General features: G+C 47.8%; 2 protein-coding genes across 23 annotated transcripts in view; one reads left to right on the forward strand and one right to left on the reverse strand.

Moving 5' to 3' along the window:
* DRC3 (dynein regulatory complex subunit 3) overlaps positions 1-3,450 on the forward strand; it is a 47,912-nt gene extending 44,462 nt beyond the window's left edge. For 6 of the 10 annotated variants that reach the window (XR_012425323.1, XM_065532297.2, XM_074018710.1 and 3 more), the window contains 2 exons: positions 2,343-2,474; positions 3,148-3,450. Coding sequence is in view for 6 of the 10 variants with exons in the window: in XM_065532297.2 (XP_065388369.1) it covers positions 2,343-2,474; positions 3,148-3,261 (246 nt within the window). In the remaining 4 variants the exon portion in view is untranslated. Of the gene's footprint in view, positions 1-1,969; positions 2,100-2,342; positions 2,475-2,998 lie in introns of those variants that run through there. The other 4 variants (XR_012425324.1, XM_065532298.2, XR_012425322.1 and 1 more) reach the window with 2 other exon arrangements.
* ATPAF2 (ATP synthase mitochondrial F1 complex assembly factor 2) lies at positions 1,354-26,253 on the reverse strand. Of its 13 annotated transcripts, none has more exons than XM_074018716.1 (8): positions 25,963-26,253; positions 16,484-16,528; positions 16,096-16,241; positions 14,185-14,282; positions 12,494-12,574; positions 8,774-8,886; positions 8,179-8,294; positions 1,354-2,539 (listed from the first exon to the last, which is right to left on the reverse strand). In XM_074018716.1, exons 1-8 carry the CDS (start codon positions 26,093-26,095, stop codon positions 2,480-2,482), a joined length of 792 nt encoding a protein of 263 aa, XP_073874817.1. In that variant the 5' UTR covers positions 26,096-26,253; the 3' UTR covers positions 1,354-2,479. The 13 variants fall into 13 exon arrangements, 12 of the variants coding, with proteins under 12 accessions (XP_073874817.1, XP_065388377.1, XP_005583094.2 ...); XM_065532305.2 differs by having other exon boundaries at positions 8,774-8,901; XR_012425329.1 differs by lacking the exon at positions 1,354-2,539 and adding an exon at positions 5,140-5,563 and having other exon boundaries at positions 8,774-8,951.
* Between the last annotated feature and the right edge of the window lie 15 nt (positions 26,254-26,268).

Raw genomic sequence — 26,268 nt, forward strand, 5'->3', positions numbered from 1 at the left:
GTTCTAGTGTTCTATACCACTATAGGATGACTACAGTTGACAATAATATATTATAGTTTCAAATAGCTAGAAGTAGGATATTGAATGTTCTCAACACAAAGAAATGATAAATGTTTGAGACAGATATGCTAATACCCTGATCTGATCACTATATATGATAAGTGTAGAAACATCAGTATGTACCCCATCAATATGAACAATTATTAGTCAATTTTTTTAAATGCCAATTTTTTTTTTCTGAGGTGGAGTTTCACTTTTGCTGCCCAGGCTGGAGTGCAAGGGTGCGATCTTGGCTCACTGCAACCTTGGCCTCCCGGGTTCAAGTTATCCTCCTGCCTTAGCCTCCCGAGTAGCTGGGATTACAGGTGCCCACCATCACACCCAGCTAATTTTTGTATTTTCAGTAGAGATGGGGTTTCACCATATTGGCCAGGCTAGTCTTGAACTCCTGACTTCAGGTGATCTGCCCACCTCGGCCTCCCAAAGTGCTGGGATTACAGGCATGAGCCACTGCGCCTGGCCAATGCCAACACTGTTTAAACAAAGAAGTTGCTTTGAAAGAAGTGTGTCTTTACAGCCACAAGGACCACAGAGCAGGGCAACACCTCAAAAAAGATTCAGGAATACCTGTTTGCATAGTCCCTGCCTCCACCCTAGGCTTTCAACCTGCAGAAACTGGAGAGGGATCTGGAATATTCTACCCATAAAAACTATTCTAAGAGGGAAAATTGAAGTAGCCACCACTCTAGGCCACCCAAAGTCCAGAAACAACTTGTAACTTACATCTCAAAATAATTCCCTTAAACCCAGTTTCCTTTTATTTGCATTTTACAAATGTCACACTGTTTTTCATAACCAATTCTAATCATGTATCTTTCTAAGCAGACTTCAGTTTCTGTTGCTTCTCACAGCTTTTGAAGCTGTTTTCTACATATTCAAACTCTGAGGGGGATGATTTCTCTGCCTGGCTAAAAGCTCCACTATGACCCACTTTTTAGGATGAAGGATGAAAACCTTTTCGTGATGGGTTGACACTGTGGTTGTAGTTATCTCTAAAATAACCAGAACACTCATTTCTAAGCACACTGCCAACGCTCACCGAAAATAGGCTTTACACACCTTTGAACCATTCCCAGAGCCTGGCCTGGGACCTTGTACACACATGGAAAGAACTTAATGATTTCTTGACATTTCTCCCTTGTGACTGTGCTAATTGGTCCCCCAGACACCCCATTCCACATATCAGCTAACCTGGCTTTTCCCACTGGGATTCTGTGGAAAATCAGCATCCCACAAGACATTAACAGGCATTACTCTGAAGTCTGTGGCCAAAAAAGTTGAAAAACCAAGAGAGACAAAGCTTAAAGGGTTTATTTTCCACAGGACTTTGTAGAGCCTCTGGAATACTTTGTGCTCTGCAAATCTTCAGGAGGGGCCTGGGGGTGCTGGCTTTCCCAAATGTGTTTGACCAAAGAATACTTTTTTTGGTAGAAATATTAACATAAGATTCCACAGAACATGTTTTAGAGACCGTTAACTGCCACTACAGGGAAGAACAAAAAGTGTACATTCCACTTGCAAGTCCTCCCTGCAATACAGAGCATTCACGTGCTCTTCCTTACCAAACGCCTCTGCTTCAAGGTGGAAGCAACTGCTTACTGAGTGCTTCGGTGGCCTTGCCCTGCTCTGGGCATTTCCACCATCCCAGGCAACGACAGCCACAGTGTCAACACCTGGAACCAGTGAGGCCTATTAGAGGGTGGTTGTTTCTAACAACTTTTTACAAGACAGCAAAGTCAGGAACAAGAGAAGGCAGAAGGAGACCCCAGATGGAATCCATGGTTTGGTTTTGTTGACATGAGTGGCAGTGGAGAGACAACTGTGGGGTGAACACCCATCAGTTTATAGGGCCTGCTGTCTTCAGAGCAGCCCCAAGACCCTCAGCCAGTCTCATGCTTCCACCCAGCAGGCAGAGGTTTTGGGCAAGTCAGACTTGAGAGTAACTGAGAGAGAAGCATTGTGAGAACAGATGTCCTGGGTGAGGTGCCCCCTGGGCAGCCATCTGCCTTCACCCTGGAGGAAACATGCTTCCAGCGGGGACTGCAGAGTAACACCCTGGTTGGCCCTTTCCCCTCAACACCTGCCCTGCGCGGTTGGGGAGGCAGCTGTCACAGATGAATTCACAGATGAATCGGCAGAGTGCGCTGATACAAAGGTGAGCTCTGCTCTGAGTGTGGCCTGCACAGCCAGGGGACTTCCAAATGCTCCTTTTCTATTCAGCTCTCTTTGTGTTCAGGGTGTAATGACACACATGTTCTCATTGGATTCTTTTCACTCACCAGCTTTTTGTCGATAAAGATACGATTGTTAATGCTGTCGGGGCATCGCACGACATCCACCTTCTGAAGATTGACAATCGAGAAGATGAGCTGGTGACCAGAATCAACTCCTGGTGTACACGTTTAGTAGACAAGGTGAGTCAATGCCAAGCCATCCTAGCAGGTTGGACAAATTTTTCTAGCTGACATGGAAATCCTCCCTAGGTAGCGGATAGAATTCTCATTTAGGAATGAAATGAAAGAAGAAATAAAATTAAGGATTATAGAACTCCACACTGAAGACAAGGTTGCCCAGAGACTTTAAAACCCATGGGCTTCGGCCAGGCGCGGTGGCTCACGCCTGTAATCCCAGCACTTTGGGAGGCCGAGGCAGGCAGATCACGAGGTCAGGAGATCAAGAACATCCTGGCTAACACGGTGAAACCCCATCTCTACTAAAAATACAAAAAATTAGCTGGGCATGGTGGCGGGCGCCTATGGTCCCAGCTACTCGGGAGGCTGAAGCAGGAGAATGGCGTGAACCTAGGAGGTGGAGCTTGCAGTGAGCCAAGGTCGTGCCACTGCACTCCAGCCTGGGTGACAAAGTAAGACTCCATCTCAAAAAAAACACAAAACCCATGGGCTTCATCATTTTCCTAACTCCTACTTCAAATACACAGAGATCAGCAGAACCTGGGGAGGCGCCGAAGCAAATGCGGAGGTTTGCAGATCTCAAGGAACTATTTTCCCCTTCCCTCAAACTGGACTCAGTGAAAGATATTAACCAATGATCTGATGTAAGGTATCGGGCTTTGGTTTCACTCCTCAGATTCACAAGGATGAGATCATGAGAAACCGTAAGCGCGTAAAGGAGATCAATCAGTACATCGACCACATGCAGAGCGAACTGGACAACCTGGAATATAGCGACATCCTAGACTAGATGAGTGTCAGCCACAGGAGCTTCTTCAAAACATAGCACCAGCCCTAACCAAGAGAAGGAAGTGCACATGCCTCACCGAGCACCTCAGGAGAGTTGCTGGGCATCTCTCAACTACGATCCCCCACACCATTCTTGCCCCACCCCTGGAAAAACTTCCAAAAGTAGAGAAAATAAAGGACTCATGTCACATTTCCCCTATTCATTAAAAAAAAAAAAAAAAATCAGCTGGGCACTGTGGCTCACGCCTGTAATCCCAGCACTTTGGGAGGCCGAGGCATGCAGATCACGAGGTCAGGAGTTCAAGACCAGCCTGACCAACATGATGAAACCTCGTCTCTACTAAAAATACAAAAATTAGCCGGACATGGTAGCGTGTGCCTGTAATCCCAGCTACTCAGGAGGCTGAGACAGGACAATCGCTTGAACCTGGGAGGTGGAGGTCTCAGTGAGCCAAGATTGCACCACTGCACTCCAGCCTGGGCAGCAGAGCGAGACTTTGTCTCAAAAAAAAGAAAAAAAAAAAGGCCGGGCGCGGTGGCTCAAGCCTGTAATCCCAGCACTTTGGGAGGCCGAGACGGGCAGATCACAAGGTCAGGAGATCGAGACCATCCTGGCTAACCCGGTGAAACCCCGTCACTACTAAAAATACAAAAAACTAGCCGGGTGAGGTGGCGGGCACCTGTAGTCCCAGCTACTCGGGAGGCTGAGGCAGGAGAATGCCGTGAACCCGGGAGGCGGAGCTTGCAGTGAGCTGAGATCCGGCCACTGCACTCCAGCCTGGGTGACAGAGCAAGACTCCGTCTCAAAAGAAAAACAAAAACAAAAACAAAAACAAAAAACAAAAAAATCAGAATTCATGTTCATGTAGGAACAGGAGAAAGAGTTTGAGATGAACAGCCGGTCCCAGGCCAGCTGACAGAGTGACTCCCAAGGGCACTGCCATCAGCTAGACTCTTGGCTGTGGCATAAAGTCAGACATGTGCCCCTGCCGTTTCTCCTGCCATGCCTAGGCAGGCTGCTGGCCACAGGCAAAAGGAGGCCAGTGTGGGCTGAGACCTTCTCTGCTCTGGGTGCTGAGGGGCAGCAATGCAGGAGAGGCTGCAGCTCCCACCACAGTGTGGGGGCCTGGGCCTGCCCACCAAGGCTGAGGTTAGTCACAGGGACCTGAGGACCCTCCAGAAGAGCAGAGCACAGGCGGGGCATCCCAGCTCCACCACACCCCCGCAGCCCTGGTGTCATCTGTGATAGTACCTCACAGTGCCTTCGAGGAACAGTTCAGGGAGACAGTGCGTGGGAAGCATGGAGAGGCACCCAGCATGTGATCAGTGCCGTGTGAACAGGGTTGATGCCATTACCTTACTCAGGCTGGCAAGGACACAGGACTGAGACAGCCTGTCTGCCTAAGAACCACACTCGGGATCCCCACTGCCCTCTTACTGGCGTGACACCAGACAGCACCACCTGCCTCCTGGGACATTAGAGGTGGCTATGTCGGGAGGACCCCTGGGACTCCTGGGTGGGAGATGAGCGGAAACATGCACATCAAGTGACCTCGCCAAGCCTGTCCATTTTCTACTTTCTAGAGTAAATCACTTGTTTTAGAACAGTAGGAACAAATAGAAACAACCAGCTTAAACCACGATCATTTCAAAAGATTGATTAAAAGCCAGCCAAAAAAAGCCTTCAAGTTGAGGCTGAAGAACACAAATAGAGTTGTCTGTGGATGACATGACTGTTTCCCCAGCACAAGGTTCCCAACCACAGGCAGCAGATATCCAAACATGCCATGGGAGATAAGCTGTTTAACCCTCTGGAACCTAGACAAAACAGGAAGAATAGAGAAGTGCAGAAGTGCACGTGAAAACAGGGCTCAGCACATTTCCAGGGTGGAGAAATATTTAATAAAATCAGGGTTGAGAGAAAGTTAGTTGTACAATTCATCTCCCACATTCATTGCTGACCAGGCCAGGGGCACCTGGTTTGAAATCAGGCTGACCTCCGGACAGTCGCACTAGCGCACTGTGTTTCAGGGAAATCTCAGGGTGATGCTGAGGCCGAGGCCCCAAAAGTCAAGTAAGTCAGCCCCACAGGCTGAGGAGCCCTGAAGGTTGGGGGAGCTGTGGCTGCGCTGCCTCTATCCTGCTGAGTGTGTGCTGCCCAGGCCTCACTCGTTCAGGAGCTTGTGCTTGACTGTGGTGCTCTCGGAGCAGAGATGGATGAAGAGGGTGCCGGCAGCGGTGCGGGCCCGCAGCTCCTGCAGCTCGTAGTCATGGGCCCACTCAATGTTGCCCCACTTCTGGATCTGAGGGACAGACAAGACAAGTTGCTGGGTGAGTGGCCAGTGCCTGGCTGCCTCCTGGCCAAAGCCACATTCCATTCCAATAGCTCGGCTGAGGGCAACAGGTTTGGATCTTGCCAAAACACGAGACATGCCTAGAGGGAGGCGGCAGGTAAGAACACCGAGGTGGGCCAGGCACAGTGGCTCACGCCTGTAATCCCAGCACTCTGGGAGGCCAAGGCAGGAAGACTGCTTGAACCCAGGAGTTCAAGATCAGCCTGGGCAAATATGGTGAAACCTCATCTCTACAAAAAGTTTTAAAAATTAGCTGGGTGTGGTGGGGGTGCACCTATAGTCCCAGCTACTTGAGAGGTTGAGGTAGGAGGACTGCTTTGAGCCCAGGAGGTTGAGGCTGCAGTGAGCCAAGATCATACCGCTGCACTCCAACCTGGGCAACACAGCAACACCCTGTCTCAAGAGCACCACACACACACACATACACACACACACAACCACTCAGGGAGCCAGAGCAGGCACCTGTGCTTTCTGTGGCATGGATGGTCTAGAAGAAGTACAGTCCAGGCCCAGGGCCAGTAGCTGCCCACCCACCACTGAGCAGGCTGGGTACCAGAACCACCCATGTGACTTCTTTGAGGAGGCCTGACTTATGTGCCATCCCTTCTCCTACACTTCCTCCCGGGAAGCCTGTGAACGGACAGCCTCTGCAAGTTGCCTTGCCATGCTGGGCTACAAGTGCACCCCGAGCCCCATGTGGGTGGAATAACTAAATCAAGCAAGGCCATGCAGTGGCTTCAACTCTAACTCTTGTGGTAGTCACAGAACTACAGATGCCTCTGCTCTGCACACTGGGGACACGTTGCAGATTCTCTGTCTGGAGCTCTTTTTTTTTTTTTTTTGAGACGGAGTCTCGCTCTGTCGCCCAGGCTGGAGTGCAGTGGCCGGATCTCAGCTCACTGCAAGCTCCGCCTCCCGGGTTTACGCCATTCTCCTGCCTCAGCCTCCCAAGTAGCTGGGACTACAGGCGCCCGCCACCTCGCCCGGCTAGTTTTTTGTATTTTTAGTAGAGACGGGGTTTCACCATGTTAGCCAGGATGGGTCTGGAGCTCTAAAAACAAGAGGGAGGAACCCTCAGACACACGGTGTGGCTGTCCAGACAGTGTAACTCCAACCAGACCCTGCTGGCTCCTCCCTGGCTAGTTGCCCAAGAGGCCTGGCCTGGCCGCCCCAGCTCATCCAGGAACTCAGAATCTGCCATGCTACACAAGCTATTTGAACTTCTGGGCTGCCTGGTCCCAAACTGTACAATTGTAATAAGTCATCTGAAGAGTATTCCATACTTTCATTGTATACCATCACATACATAATTCAGGTTATTCCTCTGTTTGTAGAGGATCGAAACCAAAGTTCAGAGAATGATGGCCTGGCTTGGGTCCCATAGTCAGAAGCAGTGCCCAGACTGGCTTCCCACCAGCCCTACAAGTCACCCCCTTCCTATGTAATCGGTTCTGACATCCAGAGAATAGTAGCAGGCCTACTTTGTTATACAAAAATAGTTTTTTTCCCTGGCATTTTTCTGAGCAGAAGACTATAAGAACTAGGGAAATACATCACAAAAAGCTTTTTTTTTGTTTTTTTTACCATACTAGGGACCAATTCATAATAGCAATTAACCTTCTGAGGTTGGTGGAATAACTGCAAAGATGGCCATAATTTTCAGAGTTAAAAAATGCAAACCATACTGTAGCAAAACCTTAATTCTGAGCCCACTAAATCAAAACTTGTGTACAAACAGCAGCTGCCCCTATGCTCCTCTGCCAGCCAGATAAAATGTCAGGGTATGAAGGCTTAGCTGATGTAGGAGCACAAACGGGTTCTCAGTCATCTTGGCAGGGCCTGTTCTGCAGGCTTTATCAAGCCCAGATGGTCTTTATCCACCCGTGAACCTCCTTGTGCAGAGTGAGGCCTGACAGTCTTGGCCTAAAATCACCAGACCTGGCTTCAAGCCCTAGCTGGCACATTTTCCAGAGGTGCAACCTTGCACCTCAGTTTCCTCCTGTGTAAAACAGAGATAACCACAGCTCCTACCTGCCCAGGCTGCTGAGAGGAGGTGAGATGGATACAGTGCAGGAACACAGCGGTAGCACTTACTGTTATTTTTTAAATGTTATTATCTTACAATACTTTTTTTTTTTGAGACAGGGTCTCACTTTTTCACCCAGACTAGAATGCAGTGGCACAATCTTGGCTCACTGCAACCTCCACCTCCCAGGTTTAAGCAATCCTCCCACGTCAGCTTCCCAAGTAGCTGGGACTACAGGCGCTAAATTTTTGTATTTTTGTAGAGATGGAGTTTTGCCACGTTGCCCAAGCTGGTCTCAAACTCCTGACCTCAAATGATCCACCCTCCTCGGCCACCCAAAGTGCTAGGATACAAGTGTGAACCACCACGCCAGGCCTACTTGACAATACTTCTGCTGGTCCTTGATTTTGATTTCTGCATGTACACAAAAGTAATGAAAGCCAACTATGCATAACTGTATTTCAGATGGGTTAGCTGTTCCCCCAAAGCGAGTCTGAACTAGGAAGGGGAAGGCGGGACCTGAGGTGCTGCTCCTCACCTGGTACTCCTCCTCCAGGCGTGACAGCAGCACAGCCTGCTCCACTGTCAGGTGCAGGTCAATCAGGCCCAAGGTCAGCACCAGGGACTTGAGCTGGGCAGCTACAAACTCAATCCCTGCAGGGACACAAGCCAAGTCAGGATCCAAAACAGGGCAGCTGCCACAACCTGCCCCTTGTGAGTCCCAGCAGCCCTAGCAGAGAACAGAAGCGAGTGGTGCAAAGAGCCATCCAGCGATTGTCTCACTCTTCTGAAAGAGCACTCTGGTTTTCCCATCCTCCTCTGCTCTTACCCAGTGAGACACATGACCCGAACTTGGCAAATCAGAGCTTCCCCCACCAGTCTAGTGATTGGTTCATGGATGGACATATGACCCAAGCCAGGGCAATGAGATTGAACTCAAGACTTCCGCTGGAGAGTCAAAGGTGGAAAAGTGTGAGCCTAGAGCATCAGAGCCAGCCAGCCTCCACACTCAGCTAGCCCAGAACGCCCCTGTGCCTCTCTACTCACAGCACCTGAGGAGGGGCAAGCACAGGCTTCGGATACTGATGGCCTTCACAGCCACCTGCCAAGCCCACAGGAAACTCTCTACATACCTTGTAAAGCCCACGTGTTGTAAGATGCCAGGTGGCTGACGAGCACCTCCCGCGTCTTGGCGGGGATGCTGGGTCCCATTATGCTGGTGGAGGAGTTGATCTCCACGCCGTATCTGAAAGGAAAAGGGCTTCGGCGTGTCTCTGTCATGCTGTAGCTCAAGAGCAGCCCACCTTTTGACTAAAAACAAAGGCCTAAGCTTCAGAGCATGTGTGTGCATTGGCCAAGGAGCTAGTCTTGAGGCCTCCAGGAGCAACTGCCACCATGGTCAGTGGCCTCCTGACCTGATTTTCTTTTTTTTTTTTCTTTGAGACAGAGTCTCACTCTGTCGCCCAGGTTAGAGTGCAGTGGCGCGATCTCGGCTCACTGCCAGCTCCACCTCCCGGGTTCACGCCATTCTCCTGCCTCAACCTCCGAGTAGCTGGGACTACAGGCGCCCACCACCACACCCGGCTAATTTATTGTATTTTTAGTAGAGACAGGGTTTCACCATGTTGGCCAGTATGGTCTCGATCTCTTGACCTGGTGATTCACCCGCCTTGGCCTCCCAAAGTGCCGGGATTACAGGTGTGAGAAACTGCCCCTGGCTCCGATCTCATTTTCTGTCCCTCAAGAGCAAACTTAGAGGACCAAGAAACTGTGCTGAATGAAGGGATAGTTCCTGAGTCATGTGAGCTGGGGCTCAGTTATATGCAGCTGCTTGAAATGTTCATTCATTCACCTGGAATCTCCATCAAAAGGCCATGTGCCTTTTATATCTCTTTAAAAAGTTTTTCACATTTGAGGCCATATAAAAGTTAAAAACAATACTTAAAATGGTTTTCCTTAAAATGTTTATATATGTCATATATCATGGAGGTTTTCTTCTTTTTTATTGAAACACGGTCTCGTTCTGTCACCGAAGCTGGAGTGTGCTGGCATGATCTTGACTCACTGCAGTCTCAACCTCTCAGGCTCAAGCGATCCTCCCATCTCAGTCTCCCAAGTAGCTGGGACTACAGGCATGTGCCACCACACCTAGCTAATTTTTTGTAGAGACAGGGTTTCACCATGTTGCTCGAGCTGGTCTCAAATGCCTGGACTCAAGCAATCTGCCCACTTTGGCCTCCCAAAGTGTTGGGATTACAGCCATGAGCCACCATGACCAGTCAGCAGTCATTTTTTCAAACTTTTTTTTTTTGTTTTGAGATGAAGTCTTTCTTGCTCTCTCCCCCAGGCTGGAGTGCAGTGGCGCGATCTCGGCTCACTGCGACCTTCGCCTCCCAGGTTCAAGTCATTCTCCTGTTTCAGCCTCCTGAGTAGCTGGGATTATAGGCGCCTGCCATCACGCCTGACTAATTTTTGTATTTTTAGTAGAGATGAGGTTTCACCTTGTTGGCCAGGCTGGTCTCAAACTCCTGACCTCAAGTGATCCGCCTCCCTCAGTCTCCCAAAGTGCTGGGATTACAGGCGTGAGGCACCACGCCCGTCTTATTTTTTCAAACATTCATCAAGCCTCTACCTTACATAAGGCATTGTTTTGGGTCTGTGGTCTATGGGACATGTGCTGGCTTCAAGAGACGATACCTTTTTTTTTTTTGAGAGGGAGTCTCGATCTGTCGCCCAAGCTGGAGTGCAGTGGCGTGATCTTGGCTCACTGCAAGCTCTGCCTCCCAGGTTCATAAGCCTCAGCCTCCTGAGTAGCTGGGACAACAGGCGCCCGCCATCATGCCTGGCTAATTTTTTCTGTTTTTAGTAGAGACGGGGGTTTCACCGTGTTAGCCAGGATGTCATGATCTGCCCACCTCGGCCTTCCAAAGTGCTGGGATTACAGGCGTGAGCCACTGCGCCTGGCCAAGAAGATACATTTTCAAGAATAATCATAACTAAATAAAACAGAAAAACACAATGGGGGATAAAAATAATTTTTGTAATTTTATTCCATATATCACTGATTTTTTCTGTTGCTTAAAAAAAAAATCGGCTGGGGCCGGGCGCAGTGGCTCACACCTGTAATCCCAGCACTTTGGGAGGCCAAGGTGGGTGGATCATGAGGTCAGGAGATCGAGACCATCCTGGCTAACACAGTGAAACCCCGTCTCTACTAAAAATACAAAAAAAATTAGCTGGGCAAAGGTGGTGCACGCCTGTAGTCCCAGCTACTCAGGAGGCTGAGGCAGGAGAATGGCGTAAAACCTGGGAGGCGGAGCTTGCAGTGAGCTGAGATCGTGCCACTGCACTCCAGCCTGGGCGACAAAGCGAGATTTCATCTCAAAAAAAAAAAGTCCGGCTGGGTGCAGTGGCTCACGCCTGTAATCCCAGCACTTCATGAGACTGAGGTGGGCGATCACTTGAGGTCAGGAGTTCGAGACCAGCCTGGCCAACACAGTGAAACTCCATCTCTATAAAAACACAAAAATTAGCTGGGTGTAGTGGGCACCTGTAATCACAGCTACTCGAGAGGCTGAGGCACGAGAATCACTTAAACCCAAGAGGTGGAGGTTGCAGTGAGCCACGATCGCACCACTGCACTCCAGCCTGGGTGATAGAGCGAGACTCCGTATCAAGAAAGAAAAAAAAAAAAAATCCTTGCTGAAATTCCTAATAGTACAAATGGACTGTAGGAAATGGCTAAGTTTTTCTGTAAACTCTTAAGGATAGGGTATTTCCTGCCACAAGAATCTGATGATTTTATACTATAGCAAAGATCTCTAGGCACCTAAATTATTATATTTCATTAGATTCTGAAATGACACTGTATTGTCGCATTCCCACACAGTATTGTAGTCTGGTCTTTAGAGCACTGCCTTTGCCTTCTCCTTTAAGACCCAAGGACACCTGCCACATTGTGAGCATCGGGCAGCATGTGGCAAATCAGTAAACTGATTGGTAACATCACTTTTGTGAAAAATGCTATACCAAGAAATACGCCTTGCAAGCTTAGAAAATACCATGGTCAAGGTACTACCATGAAAGCCAGCCCTTCCAAATTTCCCTTGGGATCAAATGAAATTGAATTTATTTTGCCACCACATCAATAATCCATTCAACTTTGCACTCGAGTCTTCCTACTAAGGAAAAATATTTCGTATCAATTCCTGGAAGCTACATATCCATTGGATGTTACCTGTAATCTGCAGGAAGCTATCCAGACTTTTCTCCAAGTGCATACATATCATAGGTGTTGTTCTGTTATTTGATTTAATAGTACAGCAATTGTGACAGAGATGAAAATCACTGCTAAAATTTGAACATTTACTGTGTGCTAAGCAGGATGCTAAGCCTTTACATGCATCAGTTCATTTACTCCTCCTCAAACCCTGAGAGGTAGGGATTATTAGCCCCATTTATGGACAAGGAAATTGAAGCTCAGAGAGATCAACTCATTAGCCAAGTCACACAACTGAGTCTCTAGCAGGGCTGGGATTCAAACCGACACTGCTGCTCTGACCCGCTGGCAGAAGGTGGCCTGGGGACTCCACTGCTTCTCCAAGGACACAGAGCTGGCCTTATATTTCATGAACTGCTATAGCAGGTGTGCTGTACCTAGTGGCTGAAATGGGTGCTTTTTTCCCAAGATGACCGTATCCCTGATCATATGAGGGGAGCCGAATCCCATGAGTGCTCTGAAATCAGAAAGCTGACTAGCTAAGGGCACTAGTTTTCCAGCGTGGTCCCCTGACCCCAACACTCCACCAACGCAGGTGCCCAGTCAGTGCTTTCTGCAGGGCTGTACATCTTACCTTTTCTCAGCCCATTCGATGATTGGATCCCACTCATTCCTTTGAAGTTCCACTAATGTCTCAGGCTCCTCCACCCTGTAGCTAATTCATTGTAAAAATCACCTTCATTAATAAAAAAGTACAATTCCTTCATTCAGTGACAGAAAAGGAAAAACACAAAGGACAACAACAAAAATTTCACCACCACCATCCCAGTCCCACAAGTCTTTTCCCCTAAAGCAGTGGTTCTCAAAGTGTGGCCCTGGCACCACCATCACCTGGGAACTTATTAGAAATACACATTCTCAGGCTGCATCCCTATAGAATCAGAACTTCTGGAAGTGGGGCCCAGCAATCTGTTTTAACAAGCCCTCTAGGGGATTCTAATGTAAGCCTGAGTTTGAGAACCACTACCCTAAATGCCCCCAAATATTTGACAGGTCCAAGCTTGCTGCGCTATGTTACTGTCATTCTAAAGCAGATCCAATCTACTAACTGCAACCCTGGGTCCACACCCGCTTGACCTGGATGCTGAATGGGAATGCTGTGCCAGATGCTCAGTCTTTGCATCTCTACCCTCACCCCCTCCAAGAGACTGTGCCCCTGGTCACAGACCAAAATAGCCTGTTTACACCTCACAAGCCCATCCACCTCCTGGCTACAGATGCAGCTGCTGGCACAGATGCCAGACCTGATGGGACCAAGCTAGAGGCCAGGCTGTGTCATTTGTTTGACCAAGAGACACAGGCATGAGTCAGCTGAGGGGAGCTGAGCTGCAGGGTTTTATGGGATGGGAACCCAAGTAGGCATTATGGAAATCCACCGTCTTGTGTAAGCAACGTGGGGAAGAGAGGTCATGAGTTATGCTGGGAGGGGCAGATGGGCAGCCAACCTTTCCTCCCTCACCTTCCGCTCACCCCAATAGGGCACAGGGAGGAGCTCTGACATTGGATCTTATAGCTCCCTTTCCTGGTGGCCCGATCGTCCTTCATTTCCTGTCAGGATCCCTGTATAGTTTTCAAGAATCCTCTTTTTGTCTGAGCTAGATTGAATGGGTTTCTGCTCCCTGAAGTCAAGTGAACCTAATATAAATGGAGCGGGCTTTCCCACTAGCTATGGGCCACCCACTTCGAAAGCATGCCTCCAGTCATCAGTGCTGACTTCCTGTGTCATCGTGAGATGACTCAGGATACTAGAGCACTTGGGCTAGCAGGCACCGTGCTGCTCAATCATTTCCATTGTTTCTCAACTTTCCTTCGGCAACACTGACCAATTAGCCAAGATATATAGACACAGAGGAGAATTCAGAACTGGAGAAGGACACTCCTACTTATCAGCATCCATAGTGCCAAGGATGTCTACCTGAGAAAGTGTCAGTGGGCAGAAGTTTAAGGTCACAGGCGCCCCCAGGCCTAAGGAGCCTGTGGTCACGGCACCTGCAAGAGCTGCATAACCACCCTCCCAGCCTAAGGAGCAGCTTCTAGGCTAGAGAAGAGGGGTGGCCATGTTCTAACACCATTGTAGCCTGAGCAGTCCTCCTCCTAAGGGGCTACAGAGCAGCCAAATGCCAAAGTCAAGTGGGCCACCTTCCCTGTCCTTGCAATAAATGGAGAGGGTTTCTTCTTCCACTGATAACCATCTGGGCAAATCAGGAAAAATAGCCCCAGGGACTGTCTCAATCCAAGGGGAATGCCCATCTAAATGTCCATTACCAGATGGTGTCAGTGTCCAGAAACTTCACGGCTGCCCGGATCAGCTGATCCTTGTTTCTCTGGGTTGGGTTGTCCAAGGATGTGTTGCACAATGTGGTCTGAATCAAAGGCAAAAACCACCCTGTCACTGCCTGTGGGGCTCAGACAAAAGCCCTGCTTTCCTGAGGACACCTCATCTGACACATAGCAGATAGCACCACAGCACAGCCCTCCACCAGAGGCATCTGCACTACCGGAGCAGCAGCACAGCTACTGAGAGTGTGCCACAGCCAGGCCCCATGCCAAATGCTTTCTGTCGATGCTCACAGGACTTGAGGGAAGCTTGCAGCAGCCCCATGATTAGTGAACCTCCCCACAGTCACATTATTACCAGGTTCTAGTGTATTTAATCCTCACAACAACCCTTTGGAATAGGTACTATTATTATGCCCATCTGAGATGTGAAAACTGAGGCCCAGACAGGTTAGGTTAAGTACATCATCAAATACAGTTAATAAGACACGTATCAGTGATGGAGCTCAAATCTGACTGGAAACCTTTACCAGCTGCCTCCCTTACACCTTAGAAAGGAGGGAAACAGACCATGCAAATCAGGACTAAGATTATTTGTTTTGGCCAAGTGTGGTGGCTCATGCCTGTAATCCCAACACTTTGGGAGGCTGAGATGGGTAGATCACCTGAGGTCAGGAGTTCAAGACCAGCCTGGCCAACATGGTGAAACCCCATTTTTATTAAAAATACAAAAATTAGCCAGGCATGGTGGTGGGCGCCTGTAATCGCAGCTACTTGGGAGGCTGAGACGGGAGAATCGCTTGAATCCAGGAGGCGGAGGTTGCAGTGAGCTGGGATTGCACCATTGCACTCCAGCCTGGGCAACAGAGCGAGACTCTGTTTAAAAAAATATATATATATATTATTTTTTTCCAGGCTTACCTTGTCAATAACAGGCTGCTTAGGTTACCCTATTCATTTGTAGCCCCAATCACCCCAATTTCACTAGGTTGTCAAGGATTAGGCCAGCACCTCAGCAGGCTGTGATGTTGGCAGGAGGCCCATGTGAGTTTGCAAAGGTTGAGCACAGCAGCGACTGGGATGACAGCAGCTGACTCCTACACTGACTCAGTGCCCAGTCAGTGCTGGGGACCATGCCAAGGGCTTTCTTGCATCATCTCATCTCATCCTGACCATGGCTCTGTGAGGTGGGTACTATTATCACTCATCTTTAGGAGATGGGGAATACGGGGCTGTGAAAGGGGCAGCAACCTGCCCAAGGTTACAGTTTAGAAGCTGCAGAGGCTGGACCAAAGAGTCTGGCTGGGCCCTTCCTTCCCCAGGCAGCCTTGGTGCCTAGATGAGCCACTTTGGTGTGGACGAGGGGCTCTGGTTCTATAGGGAGTCTTCCTCACCTCGCCCATCTGCCTCCAGTGGGTCTTATAGTCAACTAATATTTATTAAGTACCAACTAAACTACCTGCTAGTGGCTGTCCAGATACTGGTGAGTAAAACAGACATGGCTCCTGCCTTTCTGTTGCTTACCAGGCAGTAGAGACAGACAGACAATAAATGTGCAAACATAAAACAATTATAAATTGTCTAAGTGCTGACAAAACAAATGGCCAGCTGCTGTCATAGAAAATAAGAGAGCTGGGGAGTCAGTGAAGGTGACATCTGTCCTGAAACCAAAGGAGAAACCAGTCATCCAGCACAGTGTTCCTAGGAGAGAGAACTGCAAGTAGCCAGGCCAGACAAGGAAAGAGTTTAGCACATTAGTGACTCGAGAGGAGGTGAACACCTGGGGCCCAGGTAGGCAAAGGACCATCCCCCAGGGCCTTGTCAGAATTTGGTAAGGGATCTACCCTAGGAAGCCCTGGGTGGGTCTCAGGGTCCAGATTCGCACTGTGAACTTGTTACCAGGTGCATGGTGTAGTACTTGATGGTATCCTGCTGGGAATCCCATTCAGTGGCCACTGCAATGGCCAGGGCCTCACTGGGGACGGTAAAGAGCTTGGCTTGGGGAGTTTTCAGCTTCCTCTGGTCCAGGTTTATCTCAAAGCCACCTTGAAAGATCAAATGAAAAACTCTCAGGGATTTGTTAAGTGGAATCAAGTGACCATTCCTATATTTAGCCACTTGAATTGGTGCAGACAAAGCCAACTCTGAGTCCCTTACAGAAATATATCTGACAAAAGCAGGAAGGATAATCTCACCACGGAACCAGCTGAAGATGAAAAATGTTCCCGACCATTCACAAAAAAAAAAAAAAAAAAAAAAAGAGGCAGTCAAAATTTCAGACACTCACCTTCACCCTGTGTGATGCTGACATTCTGATAAAACCTCTTCCTTTCTGTAAGAAAGATTTTTCAAAGAGGCAGTTTAAAATAACGTTGAGACAACTCAGGAAGCGACAGGACCAGCTTGTATCATTACTGCTAATGTTGATTGATTGGCTTGATTTTCATATCCCCATTCAAGGTCTGCCCTACTCAACATGGTATAATCAACTGCTTCTGATTAAAGCTGGGGGTAGGGAGCATCCGATCTCCAGGGAGGAGGGAGGAACAGGACATGCTGGTCATGCCTCTGCCAACCCCCCAGCCTGGGGACAAGTCTGATCAGGAGCATCTCGGCATGCTTTCCCACCCTCCCCACCACCAGTGCCACCCCATGCCAGCACAAACCTAAAGTCGGTGTCTGAGTGGGACAAAGCTAGAGACTCATTTCAGCCAAGACCCTGATGCCTCTAAGGAGTGAGTGGAAAGCCAGTGTGCCTGCGCAGGGTGTGCGTGTGAGGTACATAGGCAGGATGCAGAGCTCCCAAGGGCATTTCCCATCCCCTCTCTCCAATTAATTAACCTAATTAACCAGCTTGCTTATGTATCCAACAGGAACTCCAAACATTTCCTTCAAGAAAGGGAAAATCTGTGTCCTGTGTTTTCTTTTGAAATTAACTTGAATAAAATCTTACATGAAACAGTCTCCTTCTTTTAGCCTGGAGGGATTAACAATCAAGAGTACTTCTAAGGAATTATGCAGATTCCCTCAACTGATAACAAAGAAGTCACATTTTGGAAGCTATAAGCTATAACTTAGTCTCTCACATCTGTGACAAACACAAAACTTTCATTCATTCATTCGTTTGTTCACTCGTTCATGTGTTCACTGAGTTCTCAAAGTCTTCGGAGGCCCTAACTGAAGTTATTTATTGGAAATAATGATGCAGCATGTGGAGGAAAAAAGAGTAAATCATTTGCTTTATTTATTTATTTATTTATTTATTTATTTATTTGAGATGGCTTCTCAGCATGTGGAGGAAAAAAGAGTAAATCATTTGCTTTATTTATTTATTTATTTATTTATTTATTTATTTGAGATGGCTTCTCACTCTCTTGCCCAGGCTGGAGTGTAGTGGTACAATGTCAGCTCACTGAAACCTCCGCTTCCTGGGTTCAAGCGATTCTCCTGCCTCAGTTCCCTGAGTAGCTGGGATTATAGGCGTGCACCAACACTCCAGGCTAATTTTTGAATTTTTAGTAGAGGCAGGGTTTTGCCATGCCAGCCAGACTGGCCTCGAACTCCTGACCTCAAGTGATCCCACCCGTAAGCCACCATGCCCAGCCAAATAATTTGCTTTTAATGCTAAAAAAAAAAAAAAAAAAAAAAAAAAGGCTGGTCACAGTGGCTCATGCCTATAATCCTAGCACTTTGGGAGGCCAAGGTGGGAAGACTGCTTGAGGCTAGGAGTTCAAAACCCAAGCTGGGCAACATGATGAGACCCCATCTCTACAAAAAATACAAAAATAAGGCTGGGTGCAGTGGCTCACGCTGTAATCCCAGCACTTTGGGAGGCAGAGGCAGGTGGATCACCTGAGGTCAGGAGTTCGAGACCAGCCTGGCCAACATGGTGAAACCCTGTCTCTACTAAAAATACAAAAATTAGCAAGTATGGTGGCGCATGCCTGTAGTCCCAGCTACTCGGGAGGCTGAGGCAGGAGAATCGCTTGAACCCAGGAGGCAGAGGCTACAGTGAGCTGAGATTGTACCGCTGCACCCCAGCCTGGGTGACAGAGCAAGACTCCATCTCAAAAAATAATAATAAAAAAATACAAAAATAAAAAATTAGCCGGGCATGGCAGCAAATGCCTGTAGTCCCAGCTACTAGGGGGGTTGAAGCAGGAGGACTGCTTGAGCCCAGGAGGCTGAGGCTGCAGTGAGCTGTGATGTCACCACTGCACTCCAATCTGGGCAACAGAACAAGACCGTCTCTTGAAACAAGCAAACAAAACAACAACAACAACAACAACAATAATAAACAAGCTTAAGTTAAAATTTCATTAATTCAAACAGACCATGAAAATTCAGGAGAAATTAGTATGTGTGCATGGAGAGGGAAGGGTAATGGAGAAGCGGGCAACTGGTTTTACTCCAAATATTTTTATGTTTTCCCATCATATCAGTTTTCTATAAATCTCATTTGCTATCACTAATACTTAAAGACAGAGGGCCCAAAATTGCATTCCACATTTGCACTTACTAAACTAAGGCCCCAATTTTTTTCCCACAAAAATATTTGTGTGTCTACCATGTGCCTTGGCACTTGGGATACAAGAGTCAATAAAATAGACAGGGAGTTTAAAGTTTTTTTTAGGATCAGATCTGTCCACCAAGATGATGCTGTCTTTCCATGGCACATTTAGCACCTTCATCTGAAATCACAACACTGATTATCTCGTATGTTTTACACTAAAAGTGGAAGTTTACAGCACCCTAGTGCTTTTAAATTTCTTTACATACTGTCCTGGTCAAATCCAAATGGCAGGCTAGACATGGGTCTGGAGGCCTCCTTTCCTCTCTCAGGTCTGGAGTGAGATAGACCATGCCCTCCATGTTTTCAATGCAACAGGCTGGGCAGCATGTATAAAACCGGGCCAGGCAGGAAGTTGGGAAGGGCTCTGAAAGCTCTGACTCAACACTAGGGAAAGGGTCTTCCCACGTCAGCAGGAAGTGCCAGCAAGAGTGTACAAGTATACAAGAGTGAGCACTCTAGCATACTTCCAGGCCTGGTCTGGGAAGTGAACCCAAGAGACCTGGGCCAGAAGAACAGACTCAGGGCAGGAACTGCCAGCACAGGGCTGAACCTTCACAAGCTCCTGGGACAGCCAGGTTTCCCAAGAGGGAAGTCTTTTTTCTGTTTTCTTGGCCAGGCTCACTTCTGTAACTGAATAAGAAAAAACTAGACGGGAGTGGGATGGACGGAAGGCAGGGAAGGAGCCACCAAAATTGCTTAAAGCAGAAGAAAACCATGCAGAAAATGAGACAGCAGAAGGGCAAAAGGAGCCCAGGGGCTGCCAGTCCTCAGATTAGAAGGCAGGTACACATAGATGTGTTTTAGCCAGGGGCTCTCCTGAATGACCCACTGACACGTGGAGGGGCAAACGTGTCTTGGAACAAGCTTTGGTGAGTAGTGATCATGTTCCAGGACATATGGTAAGTCCTGGGAATGGGACATGTGCAAAGCTCATCTCTGCACCCTCCAGCCACTTACTGTGTAGTAGGAATACAGACCACTAAACCAGGTAAACAATAAGGTGACTTCTGTGATGGGGCAGGCAAGTGGAATGATCAGTCAGAATTAGATTGCAACTTGAAGGTGAGGCAGGAGGTACCAAACTTTATGATTGATTCATTTTTTTTTTTTTTGTGGAGGGGGCTGTGGAAGTAGTTTCCAGAAGAAGAAACCAGTTGCATGAAGGACCAAGGCTTCGAGACAGCAGTTGTGGACTAGACAGATGGTCAGAAGGAGAACGCAAGATTCTCTAAGATGCTAGAGAGGGCAGTGGGGCCACATCTGGGGGACACGTAGATCACTGCAAAGACAGCAAAGGGAACCAAGTAAAGGCTCCACATAGGCACACAAGAACATGATCTGGGGCCAGGCGTTGTGGCTCACACCTGTAATCCCAGAACTTTGTGAGGCCGAGGGGGACAGATCACTTGAAGCCAGGAGGTCGAGAGCAGCCTGGCCAACATGGTGAAATCCTGTCTCTACAAAAAATAAAAAAATTAGCAAGGCATGGTGGTGCCTGCCTGTAATCCCAGCTCCTCAGGAGGCTGAAAATCAGTTGAACCCAGGAGGCGGAGGTTGTAGTGAACCAAGATTGTGCCACTGCACTCCAGCCAGGGTGACAGAGAGAGACTCTGTCTCAGAAAAAAAAAAAAAAAAAGAACGAACACGATCTGGACAATTCATTTGGGGGATCCATGTTCCCCAACAATGTCACGTAAGACAAAATGTGAGACCACCAGAAACCCATGAAGCTCCCATGTTCTCAGTGAATACAGGATTAACAGACATCAATGGGAACCCTGTCTTTAAACATGAAAAAAAATCAGCCTAGCTTCGTAGGATCAAGCAGAACTGGCCTTCTCTTTAGAAAGATTACCAGCCTCAGGAACCACAACTCCCACAGTGCACCAAGAAGAGGAAGTACTGGTTTCAGAGCTGTCTCAACGCCTTTATCTTTTAAAACAGTGCCATCTGGTGGGCCTTAAACCTTAAAGGTGAAATTCTACCTCCAGGTCCATCTGTAATCCTAGGGCGGCTCTAACCAACTCTTTTCAGGTATCAAAATTCTTCAGCCCAAATACATAAAGAACTCTTACGACTCAATAACAAAAAGACAAATAGGCTGGGCATGGTGGCTCACGCCTGTAATCCCAGCCCTTTGGCTGGCTGAGGTAGGTGGATCGCTTCAGTCCAAGAGTTCAAGACCAGCCTGAGCAACATGGCAAAACCCCATCTCTACAAAAATACAAAAATTAGCCAGGCATGGTGGCGCACGCCTGTAGTCCCAGCTACTCAGGAGGCTGAAGTGGGAGGATCACCTGAACCTGGGAGGTTGAGGCTGCAGTGAGCCATGAACACTAGCCTAGGCAACAGACCAAGGCCCTGTCTCAAAAACAACAACAAATAACCCAATTTAAAAATGTTCAAGCCTGAGAGACATAGGTGGGAAGATCGCTTGATTCCAGGAGTTTGAGACCGGCCTGGAAAACATAGCAAGACCCTGTCTGTACAAAAAAAATTAAAAATTAGCTGGGCATGGTGGCACATACCTGTAGTTTCCAGCTACTTTGGAGGCTGAGGTGTGAGGCTCACTTAAGCCCAGGAGGTTGAGGCTGCAGTGAGCTGTGACTGTGCCACTTGCACTACAGCCTGGGTGACAGAGCAAGAGCCCCTCTCTTTAAAAAAACCATGGTCAAGGGATCTGAATAGATGTTTCTTCAAAGAAAATATACAAACAGCCATTAAGCACGTGAAAAGATACTCAACATAATTCATCAGAGAAATGCAAATCAAAACCACAATGAGATACCACTTCAAACCCTTTAAGACAGCTATAATAAAAAAGACAACAACAAGTGTTGTTGAGATGTAGAGAAACTGGACCCCTCAAACACTGCTGGTGGAAATGTGAAATGGCACAGCCACCTTGGAAAATAGTCTGGCAGATCCTCCAAAAGTTAAACAGAGTTACCTTTGACCCAATAATTCTACTCTTAGTTATATACCCAAGACAAATGAAAACATATGTCCACACAAAAACTTGTACATGAATGTTCATAGTACAAGTACATGAATGTTCAAGTACAAAACTTGTTCATGAATGTTCATAGTAGTGTTATTCATATTAGCCAAAAGGTAGAAACAACCGTGTCCACCAATGGACGAATGGATAAGTGAAATGTGGCATATTTACATATACAATGGAATATCGTTTGGCAATAAAGAAGAATGGGCTGGGTGCGGTGGCTCATGCCTGTAATCCCAGCACTTCGGGAGGCCGAGGCGGGTGGATCACAAGGTCAGGAGATTGAGACCATCCTGGCTAACACAGTGAAACCCTGTATCTACTAAAAATATAAAAAATTAGCCGGGCGCAGTGGCAGGCACCTGTGGCCCCAGCTACCCAGGAGGCTGAGGCAGGAGAATGGCGTGAACCCAGGAGACGGAGCTTGCAGTGAGCCGAGATCGTGCCACTGCACTCCAGCCTGGGTGAAAGAGCGAGACTCCGTTTCAAAAAAAAAAAAAAAAAAGAATGGAGTATTGATACATGATACAAGGTGGATAAAACTTAAAAACGTTTAGGTGTGGTGGTTCACTCCTGTAATCCCAGCACTCTGGGAGGCCGAAGCAGGAGGATCACTTGAGGCCAGGAGTTTGAGGCCAGCCTGAGCAAGACTCCATCTCTACAAAACACTAAAAACCTAACTGGGCATGGTGGTGTGTGCCTGTAGCCCTAGCTACTTGGGAGGCTGAGGCAGGAGGATCACTTGAGCCCAGGAGTTTGAGGTTACAGTGATCTGTGATCGTACCACTACACTCCAGCCTGGGCAACAGAATGAGACCCAATCTCTTTAAAAACAAACAAACAAACAAACAAACTTTAAAACACTATGCTAAGTGAAAAAGTCAGTCAAAAAAGACCACATTCTATTTCTATGAAATACCCCAAACAGGGAAATCTATAAAAGAACAAAGGAAAGTAGTAGTTGCCAAGGGATGGAAGGAGTAAGGATGACAGCTGAAGGGTACAGGTTTCTCTTAGGGGTGATAAAAATATTCTAAAATTGATTGTGGCAATGGCTGTACAATTCTGTAAATATACTAAAAACTATTATATTTACACTTCAAGTAAATGAATTGTATAGCAAGTAAATATCTCAATAAAGCTGTTTAAAAAAATCCTTCAGGCCAAATGTACAACATTTAGTAAAAATTTTCTGCAAAGAATCAGATAGTAAATATTCTAAGTTTTGCAAGCCATACAATATCTGTTCCAACTATTCAACTCTGCCACTGTAGTGAAAGTAGCCATATATGATATGGAAATGATTGCATGTGGCTGTGTTCCAATAAAACTCTACTTACAAAAACAGGTGGCAGGCTGGACCCTGATCTACAGACTACGTAATATCCCTCAATCCACACCACGATTCTATGAGAATGACAAGGCAGCTAATGCCTCGGAGGTGATAGAGAAGCTAAATGTCTTGTCTAGGTGACAGACAACTGGTAAATAGCAGAGACAAGACTTCTAGTCTTGACTTCATCAGGCAGTCGCATTCAGCGAGATATGCTGAATAGATAGGTTTCTCCAGAATACCTCCCACTCTGGGAGTCAACAGACCTCTGATAAGCTGGTGCAGAACTAAACTGCCACAACAACCTCACAGAGGTCTTCTTGTTGCAATATCTCCTTCTCCAACACCTCAGTGACCCTTTCCTAAACTCCTCCTCTCCCTCTGATAACCTTCAATGGCATGGCCATTTCTAAGTGGCCAAGTTCAATCAGCTTGCTGACTGAAGTGTTCATTGAGAAGAACCCACTGGGGTTTAATCTTCTACTACTCCAAACACGCACAAGTATCTCACAACTGGTAATGTCTTTAAAGAGCACACATGGGCCTGATTTCTGCACCTCCCTCCTCATTCATTCATTCCTATTTTCTTTCACATTTGACTGCCTACCATGTGCCAGGTACTTCCAAGAGCCTAAACTAGTAAGTTTAGGTACTATCTACCATGTGCCAGGTAATTCCAAGAGCCTAACTAGTAAGTTTAGGCTTTTTAGAAAGGAAAAGAAGGCAGTAGATCAAGTGCCACCATTATGTAAAGTGAGCATCCACTAATCTAAATTAACCCTTCGTGGTCGGGCGTGGTGGCTCATGCCTATAATCCCAGCAGTTTGGGAGGCTGAGGCGGGCGGATCACCTGAGGTCAGGAGTTCATGACCAGTCTGGCCAACATGGTGAAACCCCATCTCTACTAAAAATACAAAATTAGCCTGGTGTGGTGGTAGACACCTGTAATCCCAGCTACTTGGGAGGCTGAGGCAGGAGACTTGCTTGAATCTGGGAGGCGGAGGTTGCAGTGAGTCAAGATTGTGCCATTGCACTCTAGCCTGGGTGACAAGTGCAAAATTCCATCTCAAAATAAATAAATAAATATATATATACACACACATTTAAAAAGTAATTAATTAACCCTTTGCTTTTTGCCAACTTGGTGAACTCCCGAATGTGTCCCCTTTGCTATGCCTCCCCGGGATGCCCTTCCTTCCTCTTCTTTACTGGCCCTTCATGGCCCATTTCCAGGCCCTTCCCCTGAGTCCTACAGGTGAAACTTCAGCTCCCTGCTGCATCCAGCCCCCTTCCCCATTTCTATAAAGTTATAGAACTTGGACAGGTGCAGTGGCTCACGCCTGTAATCCCAGCACTTTGGGAGGCCGAGGCAGGCAGATCACAAGGTCAGGAGTTCGAGACCTGTCTGGCCAACATAAACCCCATCTCTACTAAAAATACAAAAATTAGCTGGGCATGGTGGCAGATGCCTGTAGTACCAGCTACTCAGGAGGCTAAGACCAGAGAATCACTTGAACCTGGGAGGCGGAGGTTGCAGTGAGCCGAGATCGCGCCACTGCACTCCAGCCTCCACGACAGAGTGAGACTCTGTCTCAAAAAAAAAAAAAAAAAAAGAAACAAAGAAAAAAAAAAAAGAACTCGATAGCCAGAAAGATCCTCAAAGACAACCTAGTACTTCAACTCATGCAGAAAAATGAAGAAGTAGTTGCATGCCCAAGATCACACAGACCTCAGAGGTTTTGCCAGTATCAGATCCTAGATTTGCACTCCTGCCACAATGCCAAACTGCCTGTGAAGTTCTCAAGTTTCTAAAGCAGGCAGTGTTAGGGAAAAGTCCCTCATATCTTGCTGTCACCCTGGACATGTTCTAGATACCCAACACTCTCCCACCTTCTTGCTGAACTCCTACTCATCTATCATGGCTCAGCTTAAATGCCCTTTCACCCAAGACCCATTCTAAACCCTGAACAGCCCCAAGATGGGAGCAGGTGATTCTCCGTGTTTTCACAGCTTCTTTGTATGTCCCTTATCAGGATATTATACCCTTTGCACTCAACAGTGAACATCATTCAGGTGGGTCTTTTTCTTCTTTAACTGAGCTTCTCTACCAATACATACAGGTGGGTCTTAAAAGACTACCGTGTCTCCTGCCTCCAGCACTATAAAACTAATTGAATGGTGGGAGGGTGTTACTGCTTTTCATTCACTGAAATGAATCATTCTCACTCTTACCCTAACACCACTCACCATCAGCAATGAAAGAGCCACTACTTCTGAGCTTCATCAGAGTTGGAGGTGGAGGTGACTCCACAGTCAAAGGTGGAGATGTCAATTTCTATTTAGCAGAGAAGGCTGCAGATGGCAGAGGTTGTGGTAGGAGGGAAAGTCAGGAAACCTGCAGCTGAAGTGCCCAGGATGGAGGAATGAAGGTCTAGGTTCTAGGTCCCTTCTGTGCAGGTATTGTGTTGGGCAGTGGAGACACGGAAAGCAGTCAGACACCTCAAATCTCTGAGACAGTCTGTCTGTAACCTAGGCGAAGTCCTGATTCAGAGCCCAAACTTCCCCTTTTGAAAACAAGGATGACACCTTATTTCCTAGGGAGGGCAGCCATAAGCTTTGAGAAAAGCTGCACAGGCCAAATATCAATTACTGTATCGTGCGTCACTCGCTGTTCCCTCTCGGGTCGTCTGCCCTTGTCTGGGCTTCACTTTCTCATCTGTAAAAAGACTTGACCGGCTTGCATAACCTCATGAGCCTGAACCCTGCCTCAGTCACCTCGCTTTGCATAGCCGAAGCCCGAAGCCCACCTTACCCCAGCTCGGCCCCTACCCAAAAGAGAACGTGTCATAGTCTTACCTGTCGGCGGGGCGTAAGCCCGGGCTGGAGACGGGATGGTTGGCCCCGGACTCATAGAAGCGCAGGGACCACCCGCAGGCCGATTCAGGAGACGGCGTCCCCCGTCCCGCAGCCGGAGGCAGCTCCTCCACATCGCGCCCGAGGGTCTGGGAAGATGCGCGACGCGAAACCTGGAGCAGGAAACACAGAGCGAAGGGACCCCCAAAACCGCACGTTCGGGCTGTACGGAAACCTCTCACCGCTTCCTCAAAGCCCTCAGCCTCCCTTGGACGCCGCCATCTTCCGCATGACACCAACGGCGCGCCG

This window comes from Macaca fascicularis, chromosome 16, assembly GCF_037993035.2.
Source record: "Macaca fascicularis isolate 582-1 chromosome 16, T2T-MFA8v1.1".
Taxonomy (NCBI): Eukaryota; Metazoa; Chordata; class Mammalia; order Primates; family Cercopithecidae; genus Macaca; species Macaca fascicularis.

Excerpts from the sequence above, each read along its gene's own strand:
- ATPAF2 (XM_065532304.1), bottom strand. The coding sequence starts at position 26,095 with ATGTGGAGGAGCTGCCTCCGGCTGCGGGACGGGGGACGCCGTCTCCTG. Across the intron at positions 14,283-16,095 it reads AGTACTACACCATGCACCTG|ACCACATTGTGCAACACATC; the intron begins GTAACAAGTTCA and ends CCTTTGATTCAG. Across the intron at positions 8,295-8,773 it reads CAACACGTGGGCTTTACAAG|GGATTGAGTTTGTAGCTGCC; the intron begins GTATGTAGAGAG and ends GTGTCCCTGCAG.